At 47.1% G+C, this 21,710-nt stretch overlaps 1 protein-coding gene across 1 annotated transcript in view; it reads right to left on the bottom strand.

Moving 5' to 3' along the window:
• The window catches only part of UBXN7 (UBX domain protein 7), a 47,866-nt gene that overhangs the window by 4,364 nt on the left and 21,792 nt on the right, over positions 1–21,710 (bottom strand). The window contains exons 5-8 of the mRNA XM_077291219.1: positions 19,693–19,805; positions 4,408–4,554; positions 357–447; positions 120–247 (exon numbers count right to left, since the gene is read on the bottom strand). Coding sequence (XP_077147334.1) covers positions 120–247; positions 357–447; positions 4,408–4,554; positions 19,693–19,805 — 479 coding nt within the window. The remainder of the gene's footprint in view (positions 1–119; positions 248–356; positions 448–4,407; positions 4,555–19,692; positions 19,806–21,710) is intronic.

Raw genomic sequence — 21,710 nt, 5'->3', positions numbered from 1 at the left:
ACTCAGAGGGGCCTTAAATGGACCTACCCCTCTAAAACATCCATAGATCCTAATATAGATCTAGTAGCAGAAAAAAAATCTAGTACAAAAAGAACTAACAGACGCGGCTTTATACTTACAGAACGCAACCGTTTCTTGGGAGGGCTGCTGGAAAGTCCATCAAGCTGACCGTGCTCTGCCAAAAATCCCATAACTTGTTCCAAAAATGAATTAACATCTAACTTGTGCCATTCAACCATCTTTTGGCCTTTGGGAAAGAGGGAAGACAAAAAACAAAAATAATCAATACAACAACAAAGAGTCAGAGCTTAAAAGGAATCGAGAAAAAGAGCAAGCTCAACATAAATGTCAGTCACCTGTACGTGGGTCCAATATGGAGACATATGGGAAGTCGGATAACTTGTAAAACTGTATATATCTCTGCCCCTCTTCACTGTCATGGTAAACCTGTGAATACAGAACATTTACAGGGATGACTTATTGGTAACAGGGTTGATACATTGTATTACTTGAAACGCCAATTAAGTATACTTTCACACATCAGGTTTTTGCCGTCAGGCACAATTCGTCGAGTTTGGAAAAAAACAGATGCGTTTTTTTCTCATACAGTTGTATTAGTGCCGGATTGATCACATTTAATCCATTTTTGCTGGATTTCTCTCTCTCTGGAGCAGGAAGAGAGAGAGAGAGAGCAGGAAGAGAGCGAGCAGGAAGAGAGAGAGCGCGAGCAGGAAGAGAGAGAGCGAGCAGGGAGAGAGAGCGAGCGAGCAGGGAGAGAGAGCGAGCGAGCAGGGAGAGAGAGCGAGCGAGCAGGGAGAGAGCGCGAGCGAGCAGGGAGAGAGCGCGAGCGAGCAGGGAGAGAGCGCGAGCGAGCAGGGAGAGAGCGCGAGCGAGCAGGGAGAGAGCGCGAGCGAGCAGGGAGAGAGCGCGAGCGAGCAGGGAGAGAGCGCGAGCGAGCAGGGAGAGAGCGCGAGCGAGCAGGGAGAGAGCGCGAGCGAGCAGGGAGAGAGCGCGAGCGAGCAGGGAGAGAGCGCGAGCGAGCAGGGAGAGAGCGCGAGCGAGCAGGGAGAGAGCGCGAGCGAGCAGGGAGAGAGCGCGAGCGAGCAGGGAGAGAGCGCGAGCGAGCAGGGAGAGAGCGCGAGCGAGCAGGGAGAGAGCGCGAGCGAGCAGGGAGAGAGAGCGAGCGAGCAGGGAGAGAGAGCGAGCGAGCAGGGAGAGAGAGCGAGCGAGCAGGGAGAGAGAGCGAGCGAGCAGGGAGAGAGCGAGCGAGCAGGGAGAGAGAGCGAGAGCAGGGAGAGAGAGAGAGAGCAGGGAGAGAGAGAGAGAGCAGGGAGAGAGAGAGAGAGCAGGGAGAGAGAGAGCAGGGAGAGAGAGAGCAGGGAGAGAGAGCAGGGAGAGAGAGAGAGAGCAGAGAGAGCAGGGAGAGAGAGCAGGGAGAGAGCGAGTGAGAGAAGAGAAAGAAACAGAAAGAAAGAAAGAACGAAAGAAAGAAAGAGAAAAAAAAAGAGAAACAGAGAAACAGAGACCACAATGGAAAATGCATGATTTGTGTAAAAAAAAAAAAAACGGATTTGGTTGCCGGATTCCATCATTTCACTCACGTTTCATACGTTTTTCACCGGATCCATCCGTACATTGTCTCCGGCCGCTGGAAAATGAATTTTTCGACAGATCCGTCAAAAAACGGATGAAACGTGAGGCTATCCGTTGCAATCCGGCGCTAATACAAGTCTATGATAAAAAAACGGATCCGGTGCCGACTTTTGCCAGATCCGTTTTTTTTTTTCGTTTTTTTTAATCCACCGAATTGTGCCTGATGGCAAAAAACTGATGTGTGAAAGGGGCCTAACAGCTTTCTGTATAGTCTGTAAGAAAGGCATAAAACACTATATAAAAAAAAGAAAAAAATACATACAACATGGCTACTATTGGTTCATTTCATGCAGTCAGCAAATGCTCTGTATTTATTGAAGATCTCAATATGAGATTGATGGGGGTCCGACACTTGACATTCTTGGTCGGTTGTTTTCTAGGTCAGATAAACTGCATATATAATAAACCTTTCAGGTCATTAGTTTAGGAAACCCAGTGTGTATCTCAAGAATCCAGAAGGCTTCCCAGGCAATACATTTTCTATACCAGTCACCAATTTGTATGGGGACTTTAACCTGTTCAACGCCAATTATTCTACAGCTAGCCAAGTTGCCATGGTAGTTTTAGGCTAGGTTCACAAGTTGTGCTTTTGCAGCATTTTTATTCAGCTTTTTTTAATGCAAATTTTCAGCTGCGTTTCGCAGTATCAGCAAAGTCAATGAGATTACATAAGTGTCATGCACACAGCTTGTTTTTTTTTTCCCCTGACTGTTTTGTCAGAAGCACTTGGTTTTTGCAAAACGCAGCATGTCACTTCTTTCAGTGTTTTTCACCCATTAAAAGCGATGGTTAGCGCAAAAACTAAGCAAGGTACCAGGTTTTGTTGCGTTTTTGCTGCCAAAACCTGATGAAGTTGAATCAGATTTTTTTTTATGCACTAAACTTTATCAGCATGCACAAGAGGCAAATGTACAGACAAAAAAGCAATTAAAAAACGCACAAAAAAACGCAGCATAAACTAAGCAAAACCTGCTTTTTGTAAGGAGCTTAAAAGAGGCATAAAAAAAGCAGCAAAAACGCAATTTGTGAACATAGCCTTAGTCCACCTCACAGAGCTGTTCTTCAATCCACTTTCTAAATGGTCATGTCATTCACCCTTTGTACTGAAGGCCACAGGTTTCACAGTGCACTACATTTTTAGCACTGCATTTAATAAACTAATTTTGCACGGTTTGTCTTTATGGATGAAAACATAGTAGTTTTCATTGTGTATTTACACAAACCTCATTGGTGACCACATTCATAGCATCCAGTGGTTGATAGGAGCAAATCATCGTGGCTAATAACGAGTGTGGCAGTGTGGTACCCATTCGGAATTTGTCAGATACACAAATACAAATTATAATAATCTTGTTTTTTTTCCAGCCTCAAGAGGAAATTACTACCCCCCTTTTAGAAATCTTACTAAATGGAAATGCAGAGCACAGGAAAGTGAATTGCCGCACACACAGAAAATCAATATCCGCAATTCAGTATTACACATCCCTAGTGATCAAGAAAAACGTGATCACAAACACAGTGAGCCGAGAGCTGTGATTAGGAGACCTCCTGTGAAAACTGGGGGCTATAAATTTTGCAAAATTTATAACAGCATCCCTCCAGAAGACAAGAGTGATGGGAGGGAGGTGAGCAGCTAACTGCTATATAGAAATCAATGGACTGCCCTGAGCTGGCTGGGATGTTAGGAGTTAACACCTCTCCTGGAATGGAACTGCTTGTAGTTACCAGTTCTACACCATAAAAGATAAAAGCTCTCAATGACAGCAGATCGTAAAAAAACAAGTCAATAGCAAACTTTCTTATTTTCATGCTGTCTAAAAGAAATTTTGGAACTTCAGAATAGCCCTTTAAAAGTAAAGTGAGGTCTATTTGGAAAAAACACTAATAATTAACAGGCTAATGCGCACCAGTGCAAGCTCTTTTGGGTGCTCAAATAGTGATCAGCGAACATGCTCAGATAAGGTCTTCTCAGAGCACGCGGGTGCTACCCAAGTGTCTTCGGCATGGTCAAATAATATGTTCGAGACCCTGCGGCTGCATATCTCACGGCTGTTAGACATCAAACACATGCAGGGATTGCTTATTACAGATGTAAACCTGATGGTACTAAACATTTTAGCCAAACTAATGTCGCAGTTTTATAGTGTAATTTCTGCTCCAAAAATCTACATACCGTATATCTGCAGATTTCCGCATTGCATCAGCCTAAGATACATAGTCCTCCCACAGTGCATGTGCAACTGTGCATAGATATACAGATATATTTTTTTTGCCACTGTTTTTCTGGATATACCATAAATACATTTTAAAGTAAATGCTAAGGCTACGTTCACATTAGCGTTAAGCTAATGTGCGTCGGGTTTGCGTCGGCGACGCAGCGGCGACGCATGCGTCATGCTCCCCCTATACTTAACATGGGGGACGCATGCGTTTTTTTTTGTTGCGTTGTGCCACACATGCGTATTTTTTGCCGCAAGCGTCGGACCAAGAAAACGCAACAAGTTGCATTTTTCTTGCGTCCGATTTTCGGCAAAAACCGACGCATGCGTCGCAAAACGCAGCGTTTTTGCGTGCGTTTTGCCGCGTTTTTGCGTGCGTTGTGCGTTGCGTCGCCGACGCAGCGGCGCACAACGCTAGTGTGAACGTAGCCTAAGAAAGAAATGCCACAGGAACCACTTTTTTTTTATAAAATACTAAATCACTTGATCTTTTATACCTGTAAAATTCCATTACAGCCTAGTAGAGGGAACCTACCTGCCAAAATATAAAATGTTCTTTTATTAATGACTTCACAGAATCATTGCTCCATATGTCACGGTTTAAGCACTGACAAGCAAAATCCTGCACATTCTGGATATTGATCATCAGCCACTTATTTTTCAGTTGCCCACACTCCTTCGCCTGAAAAAAAAAAAGTTTATGATTATAAACAGACTGCAGATTAATGTACTCTACAGAAATACAGCGACAGGAACTTAGCTGCCAGGCCAATTCAGCATGCTTGCTGCACAACTCCCTCAATATATAATGGGAAAGTCATTTGGCAGGAATAGGTGCATTCTGTGGGCTGACAACATTTTGGGAGCTACAGCTATTTTTTTTTTTTTTTTTTTTTTTTTTTGGGGGGGGGGGGAAGAGTTGGGATCTGAGTCCTGAACTCTAAAAAGAACTGTCTGCGAGTGGAACATAGACAACATAAGTACAGTCAATGTAAAATCTCAGAAAATCACTTTAAAAAATTGTATACAATTGTGTACATTGGGCCTCATATTGCCCAACTATGCATGTAGGCCTAATACACTGCTCAAAAAAATAAAGGGAACACTTAAATAACACAATGTAAAAGTCAATCACACTTCTGTGAAATCAACCTGTCCAGTTATGAAGCAACTCTGATTGCTAATCAATTTCTCCTGCTGTTGTGCAAATAAAACAGACAACGGGTAGAAAGGATAGTCAATTAGCAAGACAACCTCAATAAAGGAGTGGTTCTGTAGGTGGTGAACACAGGCCATTTCTCTGTTCTCATACTTTTTGGCTGTTGTTTTGGTCACTTTTGCATTTTGTCATTGCTCTCACCCTTAGAGGTACAGTATGAAGCAGTGTCTACAACCCACAGAAGTGCTCAGGAAGTGCAGCTCATCCAGGATAACACATCAATGCGAGCTGTGGCAAGAAGGGTAGCTGTATCTGTCAGCACAATGTCCAGAGCATGCAGCAGATACCAAGAGCCAGGATAGTACACCAGGAGACATGGAGGGGGTCGCAGGAGGGAAACAACCCAGCAGCAGGACGGCTACCTACTCCTTTGTGCAAGAAGAGCAGAGACAGTCCTGCAAAATGACCTCAAGCAGGTCACTAACATCCATGTCTGCTATGAGGGCCCAACATCCACAAGTGGATATTGTGCTTCAGCCTAACACCGTGCAGAGCAATTGGCATTTGCCAGAGAACACCAAGATTGGCAGATTCGACATTGGCACCCTGTGCTCTTCACAGATGAGAGGAGGTTCACAATGAGCACATGTGAAAGACATGACAGAGTCTGGAGATACCGCGTAGAATATTCTGCAACATCCTTCAGCATGATCGGTTTGGCAATGGGTCAGTAATGGTGTGGGGTGTAATTTTTTTCAAGGGCTGCACAGCCCTCCATGGGCTAGCCAGAGGTACCCTGACTGCCATTAGGTACTGGGATGAAATGCTCAGACCCATTGTGAGACCATATGCTGGTGCGGTTGGCCCTGGGTTCCCCTTAATACAGGACAATGCTTGGCCTCATGTGGATGAAGTGTGTCAGCAGCTCCTGCATGATGAAGGCATTGAAGCTATGGACTGGCCCGCCCGTTCCCCAGATCTGAATCCAAATCGAGCACATCTGGGACATCATGTCTCGTTCCATCCACCAACGTCACATCACAGACTGTCCAGGAGTTGACCGATTTATTCCAGGTCTGGGAGGAGATCCCTCAGGAGAACATCTGCTGCCTCATCAGGAGCATGCCTAGGCGTTGTAGTTGTTGTTGCATATAAACAGGCACGTGGAGGCCACACACACTACTGATCACACCACTGAAGTTGGATCAGCCTGTAATTTGATTTTTCACTTTGATTTTGAGTATCTTTCCAAATCCAAACATCCATGGGATATTAATTTTGATTTACATTAATTATTTTTATGTTTTATTATTCCACTATGTAATGAATAGAGATTTATAACTGGAATATTTCATTTTGTAATCACTAGGATGTGGCATTTTAGTATTCCTTTTATTTTTTGAGCAGTGTATATTTCTACTTCCAGTTCTTTACATGGACATAAGCAGCAATACACTGACTCAGACCCCATTTGTTTGTAGTCGTCTCTTCTGGGAATGCCATAATCTAGGCACAGATCACTGTGGAAGGAGGAAAGGTAGGCAGTAAGGCTATCTTCACATGTCCTGTAATGATCTGTTAGAACGGATCCAGCATAATTCCATTGGCAAAACAGTTGTGCAGAAACAGCTTTCAGTCGGTTTTTCAAAAACTAATCTCAGCTGGTTCCATATTTATTTTTTTTTTTACATTCACCGTATATACTCGAGTATAAGCTGAGACCCCCAATTTTGCCACAAAAAACTGGGAAAACTTATTGACCCGAGAATAAGCCTAGGGTGGGGAAATGCAGCAGCTACTGGTAAATTTCAAAAACAAAAAATAGATCAGTAGGTTGTGTTTTTGAATATCCATATTGAATCATGAGCCCCATATACTGCTCCATAAAGTTTATGATGGGCCCCATAAGATGCTCCATATTAAAATATGCCCATATAATGCTGCACAAAGGCTGATGGCCCCATAAGATGCTCCATAGAATACACTGTGTTCCAAATTATTCTGCACAAAGAGTTTAGGAGTGATAAGGTTAGAATTTTTTTGTTTGTCATTTAAACTCATTGATGGCGATGTGTGTCAGGGCTCTTTATATCACTGAAAGCAATTGCAGATACCTGTGCAAATTAGTTTGGCAGGTGTGTCCAAATAAAGGCAAGACTACTTAAGAAGGCTGTTCCACATTATTAAGCAGCCTACATTTTTTGCCAAAATGGGAAAGAAAAAGGATGTGTCGGCTGCTGAGAAGCAACAAATTGTGGAGTATTTAGGTCAAGGCATGACTACAATCAACATTGCCAAGACACTTCATCGTGATCATCGCACAATCAAGAAGTATGTAGCCGATTCCCAGCACACACGTGTGCGTGCTGATAAGGAAAAATTGAGGACTCTTTCCAACAGGCAATTGCGTAAGGTTAAAAGAGCAGCTGCAAAAATGCCTTGTCATAGTAGCAGACAAGTTTTTGAAGCTGCTGGTGCCTCCATCATCCCCAGAACAACAAGATGCAGGGTCCTTCAGAGGTTTGCAGCTGTGCGTAAGCCATCTTGTCGACCACCTCTATCCACTGCACACAAGCAGAAACGGCTCCAGTGGGCCAAACCGATGAGTGCCGTGCAACGCTCGATGGTCCAGATGGATGGAGTGGTGGATGGCTGGTTGATGGACACCCCATGAAAACACGGCTAAGGCCCCAACAAGGAGGAGGTGGATTAATGTTTTGGGCTGGAATCATGGGGAGAGAGATTGTCGGCCCCTTTATGATCCCTAAAGGGGTAAAGATGAACTCCATAATCTATGTGGAGTTTCTAAAACAACACTTCCTGCCATGGTTCAAAAGGAAGAGCCGTGCTTTCTGCAGCAAGATCATTTTCATGCATGATAATGCACCGTCTCATGCTGCAAAAAACACATCTGCATCTCTGGCTGCTATGGGCATAAAAGAGGACAAACTTATGGTGTGGCCACCATCTTCCCCTGACCTCACCCCCATTGAGAACCTCTGGAGCATCATCAAAAGGAGTGTCTATGATGGCGGGAGGCAGTTCACACCTAAGCAACAGCTCTGGGAGGGTATTCTGTCCACATGCAAAACAATTGAAGCAGAAACCATCCAAAAACTGACAAATTCAATGGGCGAGAGCGTTCAGAAGCTTCTTTCGAACAAGGGGTCCCATGTGCAAATGTAACATCACCTAGAATAAAGTCTTCACTTGAAAACTGTTTGATTTCATTTTGTAATAAGCTGATAATGCTTATAACTAGTGTTGAGCGATACCATCCGATACTTGAAAGTATCGGTATCAGCCGATACCGGCAAAGTATCGGATCCAATCCGATACCGATACCCGATACCAATACAAGTCAATGGGACTCATGTATCGGACGGTATCCCTGATGGTTCCCAAGGTCTGAAGGAGAGGAAACTCTCCTTCAGGCCCTGGGAACCATATTAATGTGTAAAATAAAGAATTAAAATAAAAAATATTGCTATACTCACCTCTCCGACGCAGCCTGCACCTTACCGAGGGAACCGGCAGCGTTGTTTGCTTAAAATTCGCGCTTTAACTTCCTTACGCGAAGTCCCGGCTTGTGATTGGTCGCGCGCCACCCATGTGGCCGGGACGCAACCAATCACAGCAAGCCGTGACGTAATTTCAGGTCCTTCAGGATTTTAAAATTACGTTCCGGCGTTGTGATTGGTTGCGTCGCGGTCACATGGGCGACGCAACCAATCACAAGCCGTGACGTCACGGGAGGCAGGAGACGCGCGCATTTTAAAATTAATTAATTCTTTATTTTACACATTAATGTTGTTTCGATACCGATACCCGATACCACAAAAGTATCGGAATACCGGTATCGGAATTCCGATACAGCAAATATCGGCCGATACCCGATACTTGCGGTATCGGAATGCTCAACACTACTTATAACTTCACAATTGACTATTTTTTTGTTCAAAATAATAAAAAAAAAGGTTGAAAACTCTGCTGTGCATAATAATTTGGAACATGCATTTTGAGTGTTTATTTTTTTTAAAAAAAGATACTGTTTTCATAGGCAGTTTGTTCCAAAACATTGCAATTATACTAGAATAGTAGATGACTGGAAAATAACAATGACTGCAATTCAGATAGGTAATTTAGAGAAAATATGAGGAAATATTATTTGCATAATAATTTGGAACACCGTGTAATAAGCCCAATATGCTGCTGCAATAAAAAAAAAAAAAAAAAAAAAAAGACATACTCACCTCTTGTCGCTGGGGGCTAGGTGCTGGGGGGTCCTGAGCAGGCGGAGACACCGGCGTGCTATGGGGGTGAGGCGCCGGTGTCGCCGCTGGCTCAGGTCCCTGGCACTTGTGATATTCACCTGTTCCCGTTCCACCGCCGGGCTGTGTCTTCTGGATCCTCTGGCAGTGACTGTTCAGGTAGAGGGCGCGCACTAACCACGTGATTGCGCCCTCTGACCTGAACGTCACAGCCAGGGGATGCGGAAGACACAGCCCGGCGGTGGAATGGGAACAGGTGAATATCGCATGGCTCACTCTCCCCAGTCATACTCACCCTCCCGACACGGTCCCTGGCAGCTTCTCTGATGGTCTCTGGCACCGGCAGCTTGTTCTTGTGTTCAGCTGTTACGTGGTACCGCTCATTAAAGTAATGAATATGCACTCCACGCCTACGGGAGTGGAGTCGCATCCATATTCACTACTTTAATGAGCGGTACCACGTGACCGCTGAACACAGGAAGAGCTGCGGGCGATGGAGACCATCGGAGAAGCAGGGAAGTGCAGAGACCGTGCTGGGAGCAGATGAGTATGATGTGACAGCCGCCACTCCTGTTGCTCTCCCTCCCCCACCGACCCCCTGGGACAGGGACTCTAGTATAAGCCGAGAGGGGCACTTTTAGTCTAAAAAAAAAAAAAATGGGCTGAAAATCTCGGCTTATACTCAAGTATATACCGTGTTTTGACATGGGATCCGTTAATTCGATATCTGTTGCGCTCTTATTTCTTACGGGCCCGTTTTTTGCTTGCTGAATCTGTTACAAATGGAAGACAATGGATGGCAATTTAACAGATCCATTGTTTATACAGCTCAATCAAGCAGAGATTAGTTTTTTTAAAAAAGGACTAGAAAGTGGTTTGTCTGCACAACTTTTTTTGTCAATGGATTTCTGCTAGATCCGTTCTAACCGATAACTACTGGACATGTTAACATAGCGCAACATTGCCTATTGTTAATGTTGGATCCGTCATTATCAGCTGTATAAACAGACTAACTTTCATTGTGATCATGTCTGTTGTGATAACAAGATTGATGAAAAGATCAGAAGTTATAGGCTCCAATACACATCAGTGTCGGCTGATGAACGTCCGGATATCGACGCGCTCAGCTGACGGTCTAATGTATATCGAATCGCAGGTCGACTGATGCTCGGGAGAGATATTGATCGCACGTTCAGATTTTGGACTACTGATCGCATTATTTCCATGAGATGAGTCACCGGCCAATGTGTCAGTCGGCGGCTTTCTCAGAGAACACAGAAGCGCTTGGCTGGACCAGAGCTCGTGTATGGGAGTGTTGGCCGAGATGGCTTTTGACCAAACAATCACTCGAAGCAAATTGAGCGGTCCGGTTTGATCGGTGTCTACACATTGCGATCAGCGTCACCCAGGTCCCTTCAAACACCTCCTCTAATAAGTGCATGTAAGTAGATGAGCAGTCTCCGTCAACCACATAGTGCTCGAAGACGTGTCTGTGCAGTGTAATCGGAGAGCTGCTAAGGCGCACCTCACTGTGCCCCATTGAACAGCCAGTGATTCCACGGAGCAGGCGTGAAACCGGGCACTATGTGGATGATGAAGAGACATCATCCGCCTACATGAACTTATAAGAAGCAACGTTTGAAGGGACTGGGGTGGTGCTGATCGCAATGTGGAGACATCGGACTAGACAATTGACATACAGAGCGGGATAAGAATAAAAAAAAAAAACCTGAGGATTTAAAGGGATTACAGGAACCCCATTCTTATGATGTTAAAGATCATGGGCATAGTTTATGAGCCAAAAAACTGGTCACAGGTTCCCTTTAAGATGCCCTTTTTAACAAGAAAAATTCTTGCTAAAAAGTGTGTGCGCATCTTAAAGTACAGAAGCAGCTTCGCTCTACCCCGCCTCACACTGATCTATCTGATCGGTGCAGAGCAAGAGAGGGAATTTATTGGGATTTAACGGAGGCTGCACAAACTAAAATTTACATTTTTTCTCTATGTTTTTCATGCGTAAAATTATTAAAATTTACATTAATGCATCATGTATTCAGCACTTAGACAATGTATATTGGATCAATGTTGCATGCTGATCAATTTGCTATGTAACTGTAAGCCACTAAAGTCCCAGTCTGCAGGTAACAGGGTATTAGCCCGGGTTCACATTAGCGTTTGAGTTCGCAGCATGGTGCTGCGGAATGCTTTCCATATGTTCCGCCTACTTCCGCATGCATCCTGTGTACCTAAACTTAGCCTTATGTAGCTTAAGTAAACCTAGCCAAGATCCTTTACATCAGAATTGGCCAGAAGCATGGGATCCTGTTATTGTCAGCTATAACAAATAACAAGGCAGTAGTTGCTGCAGGGAACTTCATCATTAGACAGCCCTGCATATCATGATTATACACTGTAGACAGATCATATAATACACACTGCAGAGAGCCAACAATAGATTTATTACCTCCCTATCCTACCCTAGTGCATTAAAATTAGTGATAATGACCCCTCCACTTCACACCACCAAGGAAGTTTTAATTAAAAGATAAAATGTTTTCCCATTTTCTGCAGTCTAAGGCTTCTTTCACACTTCAGTCGTTTGGCGTCAGTCACTTCCAACAAAGTGACGGATCGACGGATCCGTCACAATTGTTGGAAAAACGGATGTAACGGATCCGTTTTTTTGACGGATCCGTTACTCGGGGGTTGTATATACTTTTTGGAGCATGCGCAATTGAAAAAAATTGAAAAAACGGATTGGGGCGACGGTTCCGTCGAAATAACGGTCGCGACGGGTCCGTCGCCCATAGGTGGCCATTCTATGAAGTGACGGACGCAACGGATCCGTCGCGATCCGTCATTTCAACGGAGACAAAAAACGTTGCAATGACCGTCAATGTCTAGATGACGTCCGCTAAATTTTGACGGATCCGTCGCATGACGGATGGAACGGACGACCATCCGTCACAATCCGTCGCTAATGCAAGTCTATGGGGAAAAAAACGGATCCGTCGGAAAAAAAACGGATCCGTTTTTTGAGGAAAATGACGGTTTTAGACTGACGCCAAACAACTGAAGTGTGAAAGAGGCCTAAACCTGTGGTGCGTCTTGTAGTCCAAACAAAACGGTACTTTCTGGGGAATTGCTTGCAAGCTACTTTGGGCCAATATTTATTTTATAACTTTAAAAACAAAACAAAAAAAAAAAAAAAACAGTGGGTGAGCCTCACTAAGTCAAGTAGGAAAGTGCATACAATCAGGGATGAGATACCCAACTCACATTTTGTGCTTACAGGATGCAGAACATTGTGCCCTCCCGCACTGAAGTCAATGGGTCTTCTCAGGATTTCTTCATTTACTACATTACTTCTCCTTTTAAGGGGTTCTGAAATCAGAAAAGTAACATGTGTAATAGCAGAACTGCCTATGCTATTATCATGTTTTTATTCTATTTCAGCACTCCTTAAAAGGTTCCCTACAACCTGGTCTCTCTCCCCCACTAAGGAGGAACTTTCTGTTCAGTCACGGGTGTCGCCGCTCACGCAAGTTGATTGATTTCCCAGGTTGCGCAGACATCACTGGAATCCTGTGCTTGCACAGCGTAGAGCGGGCAGCCACGCGTCACGGCCCCCCATATCAAACCGCACAAGCGCGGACGGCTCTGGGCTACACACTGCATAAGCACGGCTCCAAGCGCCACACTGCGCAAGCGCAGGATTCCAGTGATGTCAGCGCCACCAGGGAAATCAATCAACCTGAGTGAGCGGTGACCGAACTGAAAATGAAGCACACTGTGACTAAGTGAGCAGGTACTATAGAAAGTGCTTTTTGGACATCAATACAGCACTGATTTTAATTAAAAAACTGTGTTAGTGGTGCACATTACATCACTAACAACGCACTGGGGACAGTTTTGATGCTAGAGATGACAAGATAGGTATATTTTTGAGTAAAATGTTTTTGAGTAAAATGTCAATTTTTCTTTTATTTTATAAACTACTGACAACATATCTCTGAAGTTCCAACCAATAAATTTTGTATTTATTTTCTGAAAATGAGAAATGGTCAAAATAACAATAAAAAAAACAAAAAAAAAACATTGCTTGCAGACCTCAAATAATGCAAAAAAGAGGGATTTTTGGTTCTTACCATAAAATCTCTTTCTTGGAGCCTGCATTGGGGGACACAGGTAACCATGGGTGTATGCTGCTGTCACTAGGAGGCTGACACTATGCAAATAAAGAAGAAGTAACTCCTCTCCGGCAGTATACACCCTCCGACAGGCACCAGGCAACTCAGTTGGTGCAAAAGCAGTAGTAGGAACAGGTAATATATAACTCAACCTATGTACCAACCCACAACAACGGCACGTTAGCCAACACGGTACAACTTCAAGGGAGGGTGCTGTGTCCCCCAATCAAGGCTCCAAGAAAGATTTTACGGTAAGAACCAAAAATCCCTCTTTCTTTCTCGCTTCATTGGGGGACACAGGTAACCATGGGACGTCCAAAAGCAGTCCCTAGGGCGGGATATTCTGCAGAAAAAAAGTGTTAGGTCGGCCGGTCAGAAACCGCCGCCTGCAGTATCCTCCTACCCAGGCTCGCGTCCGCAGAAGCCTGAGTATGCACCTTGTAGAATTTAACAAAGGTGTGAATGGATGACCACGTTGCGGACTTGCAAACCGGCGAGGCCGAAGCTTGGTGACGAACTGCCCAGGAAGCTCCCACTGCCCGGGTAGAGTGAGACTTCACCCCCGAAGGGGGCAGTTTGTCTTGGACACGGTATGCCTCCAGAACCGCCGAACGGATCCAATGAGCAATTGTAGACTTGGAGGCAGGGAGCCCCTTTCGACGCCCTTCCGAGACGATGAACAGAGAATCGGCCTGACGAAAAGAGGCAGTTCTGGAAAGATAAATCCGGATAGCCCTGACCACATCCAACTTGTGAAGGGATTTCTCCAAGGGATGAACCGGGGAAGGGCACAAGGAAGGGAGGACAATGTCCTCATTTATGTGAAAAGCCGAAACTACCTTTGGTAGGAAGGAAGGAACCGGACGAAGAACCACTTTGTCCTGATGCAGGACTAGAAAGGGAGAACGACAGGACAATGCCGCCAGCTCCTACACTCTTCTAAAGGAGGTGATGGCGACCAAAAAGGCTACCTACTAGGATAGAAGCGAGAAGGAAATGTCCTGAATCGGTTCAAAGGGCGCACGCTGGAGGTTGAGATCCCAAGGCTCGATAGGAGGACGTAGGTCCTCACCTGAGGTAGGGAGGCCAGGACTCTTTGAAAAAGAATGGACAGAGCGGAAATCTGACCCTTCAAGGTGCTAAGGGAAAGTCCCGAATCCAAACCCGCTTGAAGGAAACTGAGAAGGGATGGAAGGGAAAAGGTCATAGGAAAAAAATTGTTGTCCTGACACCACCGGAAAAAAGCCTTCCAACACCTGTGGTAAATATGCGAGGAAGCCGGTTTTCTCACCCTTATCATAGTCTGGATGACGCTATGAGAAAAACCCGCGTTCTTCGGGACCGCGGCCTCAACGGCCATACCGTTAAATTCAGAGACCGAGAATTCGGGTGGAAGAGGGGCCCCTGCGAAAGAAGCTCGGGACGATCCGGAAACCTCCACGGAACGTCCGATAGCATGTTCACCAGTTCCGCATACCAGGCCCTGCGAGGCCAATCTGGAGCTACTAAGAGTACGGGGACCCCTTCTGTCTTGATATTTTTTACGACCCTTGGGATCAAGGGGAGGGGTGGGAACAGATAGGGCATCTGGAACTGAGTCCACAGGAGAGCGTCGCATCCGACGGCTTTCGGATCCCGAGATCTGGAGACGTACTGAGGAACCTTGTGATTTGCCCGGGAGGCCATCAAGTCGACGTCTGGGACACCCCACCGCTGGCAAATCTGCCTGAAGATTGCGGGGAGAAGAGACCATTCGCCCGCCAGGATGCCCTGGAGACTTAGAAAGTCGGCTTCCCAATTGTTCACCCCTGGGATGTGGACGGCTGACAGAGAGGGAACGTGACCCTCCGCCCAGCGCAGAATTTTTGCGAGTCCCTCCCTGATGGTTTATGTAAGCCACGGCCGTGGCGTTGTCCGACTGACTGCAGACCGGTTTCCCAGAAAGGAGAGACTCCCAGCGGATGAGGGCTAGGAAGACGGCTCTGATTTCCAAGAGGTTGATAGGGAGGCGCGCCTCCGGAGCAGTCCAGCGGCCCTGGGCCGTGAGGTGGAGAAAAACTGCTCCCCAACCTTGGAGACTGGCGTCGGTGGTGATCACCTGCCAGTGAAGGGGGAGAAATGACCTCCCGCGCAGCATGGAGGTGGATAGCGTCCACCAAGAGAGAGACTGTTTCACTCAGAGAGAGGCGAAACGGGTTATCCAGGGAAAGTGGATCCCTGTCCCAGGCCGACAGAAGGGCCAGCTGGAGGGGACAAGAGTGGAACTGGGCATAGGGGACCGCCTCGATGGAGGCGACCATCTTTCCCAGAACCCTCATGGTGAGGCGGAGAGACGGAGGATCCGGGCTCCTTAGAGCTCTGACCTCCCGACGAAGAGAAAGGAACTTCTCCTTGGGGAGGAAGACCTGAGCCTGAGAGGTATCGAATTCCATGCCTAGGAACTCCAGCCGCTGAGATGGAATCAGGGAAGACTTGTGGTAGTTGATTATCCAGCCTAGGCGAAGAAGCGTGTCCAGAGTAAGCTGGAGGCTCTGGCTGCAATCCCGACGGGACGGGCCCTTGATCAACAGGTCGTCGAGGTATGGAATTACCAGAATCCCTTTTGAACGTAGGATGGCCATGACAGCTGTCATGACCTTCGTAAAGACCCTGGGCGCAGACGCCAGACCGAAAGGGAGGGCCGTGAACTGATAGTGATGGCCTTGGATCGCGAACCGGAGGAATCTCTGATGACGTACGCAAATAGGGACGTGAAGGTATGCATCTCGGATATCCACGGAACACAGAAACTCTCCCGGCTCCATGGACGCGATTACCGAGTGTAGAGATTCCATCCTGAAACGCCGAATCCGGAGATGGCGGTTCAGCTGCTTGAGATCCAAAATTGGACGGAGAGAGACGTCCTTTTTTGGAACCACGAACAGGTTTGAGCAAAAACCCCAAACCCGCTCGCGATGAGGCACCGGAACTATGACTCCTGAGGCGAGGAGAGAATCGACGGCCTGGAGAAGTCCTGAGAGGTGGGAGGGCTGTTTGGGAGGACGAGAGAGCAGGAAAAGTCTTCCTGGGGCGAAGAAAATTCTATCTTGTAGCCTGACGTGCCGATCTCCCTGACCCAGGCGTCGTCGACTACCGAAAGCCAAACCTCTGAGAACAGAAGCAGGCGGCCTCCCACCCTGGAAGGATTTCCAGGTGGGGGCGACCCGTCATTTATTAGAGAACCTGTGACCCCGAGATCCAGATGGTCTTGCGGGGTGGCTCTTAGCCCTCCAGCGCGGTGGAGGCCTGAAAGAAGGTTTTCTTCGGTCTCCTTGTGAGGAAGAACGGTCCTGGTTGGGGTTTCCAGATGAGGCGAAGGACCGAAAGGGACGAAAGGACTGGGGGCCCCTCCTGTTGAAGGGACGTTTTGGCTTGGACTGGGGTAAGGAGGTACTCTTACCACCCGTAGCGTTTGAGATCATATGATCCAGCTGCTTGCCGAAGAGTCTAGAACCCTGGAAGGGCAGACTAGTGAGAGATTTCTTAGAAGCGGGGTCAGCGTTCCACGCCTTTAGCCAGAGAATCCGGCGAATGGCCACAATGTTGCTGTTACCCCTGGTGGAGCAGGCCGCTGCATCAAGGGAGGCATTCATGAGGTATTTACCTGCAAGAGAAATCTGATCCGCCAAATCAGACAGTTCCTCAGCAGGAGCAGAGGCCAAAATGCCTCTGCGCAGGGTCTTGGCCCAGGCTGACACATCCTTGGCTACCCAGGACGAGGCGAAACTAGGGCAGAGGGAGGCTCCGGAAGCCTCAAATGCCGATTTTGCTAATGCCTCAATTTGCCTGTCCGTGGGGTCCTTAAGGGAAGCCGCGTCCGGGATAGACAGAACTGTCTGTGAGGATAGCCTGGAGACGGGCGGGTCGACCTTAGGAGACTCGGACCATTTGGAGACAAGGTCGGAGTGAAAAGGGTATAACACGTCTAGCCGTTTCCTGCCAGGGAAACGCTTGCCAGGGTTTTTCCATTGTGTAGAGGTAGTGTTGTCAAACTCCCCGTGATTAGGAAAAAACCTAGAGGAACGTATAATCCGTTTAAACGCAACGGAGGCGTCCTGAGAGCTTGCCTCATCCTGTTTAAGTTCAAGCGTCTGAATGATAGCTGAAATAAGGCTATCAACCATCTCCTGTGTTCCGGAAGTCTGATCTGCATCCGAGTCAGATTCCGACTGAGAGGAAAAGTCAGACCCGACGTCCGCCTGCGAGGAGGGGGAACGGGCAGATAGGGGAATCCCATCCAGGGAACTGGAAGTGGATCTAGATAAGGTCCTTTTTCTGTCTCTTTTGTCCAGTCTGCCTCTGTGAGGGTCTAGGACAGGTGCGAGCGAATCGCCGTGTGAGGCGTTCGTGGCACTGGTGGCATTAGAGAGAAGCGGGATACGTTCAAGTGCCTGGACCAGGGACTGAGAAACCTTAGTCAGGTCGGACACTGGGACTGACATGGTGGGAGGAACGCAGGACGGGCAGAAAGGAGATGGCTGACCTGAGACCCACTTTTTCTTACAGTGAGCGCAGGCGTAATGGATGGCCGTAGTGGCAAGAGCCGGAGTGGGGTCGGACATAGGTGGATATTACCTTGTCCTGGAGTGAAGAAGTACTGCCGAGTTGAGCCCGAGAGAGCAGTAGTGCTGAGCCCTGCAGAAAAAAACAGCGACAGCGGTAGCCGCAGATGCCCATGTTCCCCCGAGATTCCTCTGTCCCATGAGGTGAGCAGACGCTGACAGGGAGCAGGAAGTCACAGAAAGAGCGCCGAGACAGCGCGACGCTGTGGGCGCATACCGGCGCTGAAGGGGGGAAGCATAAGAAAGCCTCCAACAGAGCTGAAAGATTCCCGGCCGCAATAACGCCGGCCGCCACCAGAGGGCGCTCAAGCGCCAAAAGGAAAGTGAAGAAAAGCCGGGATAGGAAAAACTGGCCGCAATAATGGCGGCCGCCACCAGAGGGCGCTCAAGCGCCAAAAAAGAAGAAAAGGCCGAGACAGACAGAAAAAAATGGCGGGCACGCTCCAGCAAGTTTAAATAAAAAGGAGGGAAAGAATGCCAGCGTTAATGTGAAGCCTTTCCCCGCGGTTTAGCACGTCCCAGCGCCTGAAAGAAAGCGACCCTCTCTCCTATCACAGGGGAAGCCTGGTAAGTTATATGGAGTTTGCTGCCGGGCAGGGTGAGGGAAGGAAGGGGGGCTTTGTTGATTGAAGATCCCTTACCTGGAGATGAGGAACCATCAGGATCCCTGGTAGAGAGAGAGGGTCCTGGAAGAAGTCCTCCTTCCCGCGCCACGAACTCTCCGGCGCAGAAGACGGCGTCGACCCCTAACCAGGGGGAGAGGGTCACTGGAAGTGACCGCCGTCTTCCTCTCAGCCCACTCCGAGGAGAGGGATGAGGAGGGGAAACGGGCAGGACTGGCCACCGAGGAAGAAGGTCACCCTGAACACCCGAATGGGTGACAGGGGACGAAGTCCTGCCCAGCGGGTCCGAGAGGGTGCGATGTGGGTGATACCACACTGCTCTCTCGGTCGCTCAAAGTGGGGAAAACAGGGTGAGAAAACTGCACCCTGTTACCCTGAAGGAAAAATCTGAAAAAGAAAGGGAAAAGGTTAATAAACAAAACAAATCCCTGTAAAAGAAATGCGGATCTGGGGTTCGATCCAGGTCCGCCTCCTACAGACACTAAGCAAAAACGGAGTTGCCTGGTGCCTGTCGGAGGGTGTATACTGCCGGGGAGGAGCTACTTCTTCTTTATTTGCATAGTGTCAGCCTCCTAGTGACAGCAGCATACACCCATGGATACCTGTGTCCCCCAATGAAGCGAGAAAGAAAAACAAGTTCCTAATCATTTAGAAACAACAATACTAATGTTTTAACTCAGAAAGAGTTCAGAAATCAATATTTTATGGAGTAACTAGCAGCTTTCTTGCGTCTTGGCATGCTTTTTTATGCTTTCCACCATGCCAACGCTCGGCTCCCCCGTGATGTGATCACATCTAGAGTCAGAGGTGAGTGAAGCAGCGCTCTCCCTCTCACCATCTTCTAAATGCCGCGATCTGTGATGTTTACCACCACTATAGGCTCTGAATGTGATGTGAACAGAGCCTATTACAATATAGTTAAATCAAGATCAAGGATAATACATGACATAACACATAAGAAGTACTAAACATTTACCGTCTCAAAACTGCCTTTATGCATGAGGTCAATGGGCGGTCGAAAAAGGTCAGCTAACGTAGTCAATTTCTTATCAACTGCTCCTCCGTTCCGCAACTCCTGTTCTTGCCGAACTGTGGAGACACAGGAAGAGCAGGAAAACAAGATTTAGGTATGAATTCATTTTAGGGGTTGCCCCATAATTATATATCCATTTTCCTGGTAGATAACGTAAAACTTAAATCTGTCAGCAGGATTGTGCACAGTAACCTGCACACTGTCAGATCAGCGCCATTATACTGATTACAATGATACCTGGGTGATGAAATCCATCTTATGGTGGTTGCTTAATTTTTATTTTCAGTTTTTAGTTAATGATATGCTCATGCTTCGGGGCGGCCCGTGGGGGTCTTCATGTGGTGCTCTGATTAGGTATTCATACTGATGGCTTCGGACAGGTCACTGAACTCTCACTGACCTGCCCTCTATTTTACATACTGAATATATTGTTTGAAAAAAAAAAAAATTATGCAGCCGCTGTAGCAGGAAACTATGTATAATATACACGTATTCACTTTAGTTAGGCATTTTGCTTTGTAGGGAAAAAAAAAAAAAACACTCTTAATCAAAATGGCGCCGGTGGCCGCGCAGCATCATCTATCGCATTCTAATAGACGCTGCTGCGCAGGCGCCACAGCCAGTGCCATATTGCTAACGGGAAAAAAAAGAATTAGGCTCTATCATCAAGATGGCGCCGACAGTGTCATCTATCAGAATGCGATAGATGCTAGTGCACAGGCACCATTGCCATTTTGATGGAGCCCCAAATATTTTTTCTACCAAAATGGAGCCAGAACCACTGCGGCAGCATCTACCGAAAGGCAATAGATGAAACTGCGCAGGCGCGGCCACCGGCGCCATTTTGATTAACATAACTTTTTTTATCCAACAATACAAAATGCCTTAATAAAATGAATACATGCGTATTATACATAGTATCCTGCTACAGCACCAGCATAATGAAGAGAGGGATTTTTGGTACTCACCGTAAAATTTTTTTCTTGGAGCCTCCATTGGGGGACACAGGTAACCATGGGTGTATGCTGCTGTCGCTAGGAGGCTGACACTATGCAAAAAAAGGAAAATAGCTCCTCCTCAGCAGTGTACACCCATCGACAGGCACAAAGTACCTCAGTTTAGTGCGAAACCAGTAGGAGAAGCAACAAAACTCAACAAATGTGCCAACCCAACAACAAAAGCACGTAAGCCCAAAAAGCGGTACCAACAGTTAGGGAGGGTGCTGTGTCCCCCTATTAAGGCTCCAAGAAATATTTGGAGGATTCGAACGTGGCGGTTCAACTGCTTGAGGTCCAAGATCGGTCGGAGCGATCCGTCTTTTTTCGGGACTACAAAAAGATTGGAGTAGAACTCTGAAAATCATTTGTTCCAAGGAACGGGTATGATTACTCCCGAGTGTAGAAGGGAAGAGATGGCCTGGGGCTTGAGACAGAAGTTTTGGCGGGCGGGACAGAAACAAATGTCTGCTTGGGAGGGAAGAAAAGTCGATCTTGTAACCGGACATAACGATCTCTCTGACCCAGGCGTCATCGAACACTGACAACCTGATGTCCCTGAAGAGAAGCCTTCCTCCCACCCTGGATATATTCCCAGGTGGGTGCGACCTGTTATTTAGGGGAGAACCTGTGAGAACGGGACCCAGAGATCTTGAAGGAGCGGCCCTAAGGCCTCCAGTGAGGTGCAGGTTTGAAGGATGGCTTTTTTCAGGAAGTCCCTGAAGAGGAGAAAGGTCAAAAGGAATGAAAGGGCAGGGGCCCTTTTCTATTGAAAGGATGTTTAGGCCTGGACTGAGGAAGTCTGGACCCAAAAGAACCTAGAACCCTGAAAGGCCAGGCTGGTGAGAGATTTTTTGGAAGTTGGGTTTGCATTCCACGCCTTCAACCAAAGGATGCGCCGAAGCTACTTGCTCTGGCGGAACAGGCGGCCACATCCAAAGAGGCAGCCAGAAGATATTTACCGGC

Source organism: Ranitomeya variabilis, chromosome 2 (genome assembly GCF_051348905.1).
Source record: "Ranitomeya variabilis isolate aRanVar5 chromosome 2, aRanVar5.hap1, whole genome shotgun sequence".
NCBI lineage: Eukaryota > Metazoa > Chordata > Amphibia > Anura > Dendrobatidae > Ranitomeya > Ranitomeya variabilis.
This window is presented reverse-complemented; position numbering and strand designations above follow the sequence as displayed.